Consider the following 2,131-nt stretch of genomic DNA (forward strand, 5'->3'; position numbering starts at 1 on the left):
GACACACTTAATATTATCAGCGTTCTGATGGCATTTTAGCCAAGGGATTTTAATCAAAAGCATAATTAATGAGCAGAAATAAGGAATAGTTGTATTAACCATACATGGAAACAGAGTTTTATGGGGCCCCCAGGAACTTGGGGCCTAGTTTTGCCTAATGGTAAAATGGCAAAGTGGTATGGGGAAAGGGCAGGTGCTCTAGCACCATCTAGTGTTTATCTGTGCACATCCTGCATGAGGAATTCCAGTAGAAGAACATCTAGATATTTCAGTTAGAGGCGAGGAGGAAGATGTTCCTGCAAGACGTTCAGACCTGGTTGGCTGAGAGCAGAGTAGGCGGTAGGCAACTGCCTAGTATTGCCTAATGTTAAATCCCCCCTGGGTTATACTCCTGGTTCAAAAGACAAAAGTTCCAACCTTTAAAGGCATAGACGCTCCTTTTGGGAACAGGGACATTCAGATATCTGTTGGGTTTTCCAGGTTGGGTGAAGTTCTGTGTTAGTTTTCCCTTTTACCTCCCTGATTCATTTTAGTTTCAGTTTGATCCTAAAAGTTTTCAAAAGACTCTCCCCTTCCTGGACTTTTTTTACCTGTAGCTTTGAGTAAACTTTGTCCACAAACATCTGGCGAACGTCTCTCCTGATTATCTGTTACCGTTTACAGATCAGTATTTCACATGTTTCAACAGAAATAAGGTTACACTCTTAAACAGTCCAACAACCAGCAGCATGTGGGCAGCTATGCTACTGACCCACTTCTATAAATGATTCAGAACAATTAGTTTGTGGTCATTTGTCTCAACCGAAGGTTGTAAGTTCATTAATTCCCTTTAGCCTCCATTATTTGTCAGACCTGCAAAAACATCAGAGATCTTGGCTGTGAACTGGCGTCCCTGGGTGGGTTCGCAGGGAGTCAGACATGATGGAGCCTGATGGGAAGAAGAATGACTGACAGGATGTAAAAACAGAAAGCAGCTGACCACCGTGTGCTCCTGCTCTGGTTTGATGTCAGTAGCTCATGTGATCAGTCTCACCTCAGCCGGACGCGGTCCGTCCTGCACCAGCAACCCTATCCTCCTCCACCTGTAGCGCTGCAGAAGCTTCACCGCAGCCAGGTTTACAGCGCGGAGCGATGGAACCGTGCTGAACAGGTGCCCGTACCACTTCCTGTTGGACAGGTTGGGGGGTGGAGCCCTGAAGGACACCTATGGTGATGGAGGAGGAGGAGATCAGTGGTGATACAGAAAGGCAACGGAATGAGGAAGATGAGGCTGAATGACACACCTGCAACAGGTTGAGAGCCTGCAGAGAACGAGCAACCAGTGACGTCACAGGTAGACACACCCCTCCCAACATCAGCGGGTACCTGGGCCCCGCCCACAGGGCGTCAAATAGGACTTTAAGGGCTTCAGCAGGATCACACTGGAAACACAAGGATGAAGATCTTAAGATGAAGAACATCTGGAGCTGGAAAGGCGGGTCTGATCAGGGCCGAGGGATTCGTACACGATGCGAGGATTCACAATAGGATGAACTGGCGGCGTTAGGGGGCGGGGCTTTCAGGATCACTTAATGCAAATACTTCTATGTGAGACCTCAAAAATAACGCCGACTTTAAAGCCCCAAATAATAAACATCAAAATATACCTTTTATATGTACTTAAGAATAATTTGTATTTATTTAGTAAGTGAAGTAAATATTTGTAGTTTTAAATAAATGTATTCTTTGTAAATGACAGTCAATTATTAGTAATCCTTTTAAATCCATTTGAACCATTTAACTTCACCAGTTAATGGTTTGTTTTGAATTAGAATTAAGTATTAGATAAATGAATAAATAAATGCTACATCTACTTATTTTATGGAACATCAACATGTTTTTATTTCATTTTGGCGTCCATGTTACTCAGCGATCGAGTCATAGATTGTAAAAGCCATCTAGTAATTCCTGGCTCCTGACCCCCCACCGGTTCATGACCCCCCACTGGTTCCTGATCCGTGGCTAGTTTCTGACCCTCAGCTGTCATTTAAATCCCATATCAAAGAAGTTTAAATAATTATTTTTATTGCAAAAATGAGCAATCTCCTGTCCAGGGGTGATGCTGAGAAACTAGTCCATGCATTTGTTACTT

At 43.7% G+C, this 2,131-nt stretch overlaps 2 protein-coding genes across 2 annotated transcripts in view; both read right to left on the minus strand.

Annotated features, from left to right (window-relative positions):
• The window catches only part of LOC107105156 (gamma-aminobutyric acid type B receptor subunit 2-like), a 9,587-nt gene extending 8,964 nt beyond the window's left edge, over positions 1 to 623 (minus strand). Inside the window, exon 1 of the mRNA XM_015405275.1 lies at positions 591 to 623. Coding sequence (XP_015260761.1) covers positions 591 to 623 — 33 coding nt within the window. The remainder of the gene's footprint in view (positions 1 to 590) is intronic.
• Positions 624 to 1,015: 392 nt separating this feature from the next.
• Positions 1,016 to 2,026, minus strand: LOC107105157 (gamma-aminobutyric acid type B receptor subunit 2-like). Its single transcript, XM_015405276.1, has 3 exons — positions 1,967 to 2,026; positions 1,284 to 1,421; positions 1,016 to 1,204 (listed from the first exon to the last, which is right to left on the minus strand). The coding sequence occupies exons 1-3, from the start codon at positions 2,024 to 2,026 to the stop codon at positions 1,016 to 1,018; spliced, it is 387 nt and encodes a 128-aa protein (XP_015260762.1).
• Positions 2,027 to 2,131: the final 105 nt, after the last annotated feature.

This window comes from Cyprinodon variegatus, unplaced genomic scaffold (genome assembly GCF_000732505.1).
Source record: "Cyprinodon variegatus isolate N-32 unplaced genomic scaffold, C_variegatus-1.0 Scaffold2100, whole genome shotgun sequence".
Taxonomy (NCBI): Eukaryota; Metazoa; Chordata; class Actinopteri; order Cyprinodontiformes; family Cyprinodontidae; genus Cyprinodon; species Cyprinodon variegatus.

What these genes read in the sequence shown, in the direction of transcription:
- LOC107105157 (XM_015405276.1), bottom strand. Translation starts at nt 2,026, where the DNA reads ATGACAGCTGAGGGTCAGAAACTAGCCACGGATCAGGAACCAGTGGGG. An exon ending in CAGTGGGGGGTCATGAACCG is followed by an intron (nt 1,422 to 1,966) that starts GTGGGGGGTCAG and finishes TTGTGTTTCCAG; the next exon opens with TGTGATCCTGCTGAAGCCCT. An exon ending in AGGCTCTCAACCTGTTGCAG is followed by an intron (nt 1,205 to 1,283) that starts GTGTGTCATTCA and finishes CCATCACCATAG; the next exon opens with GTGTCCTTCAGGGCTCCACC.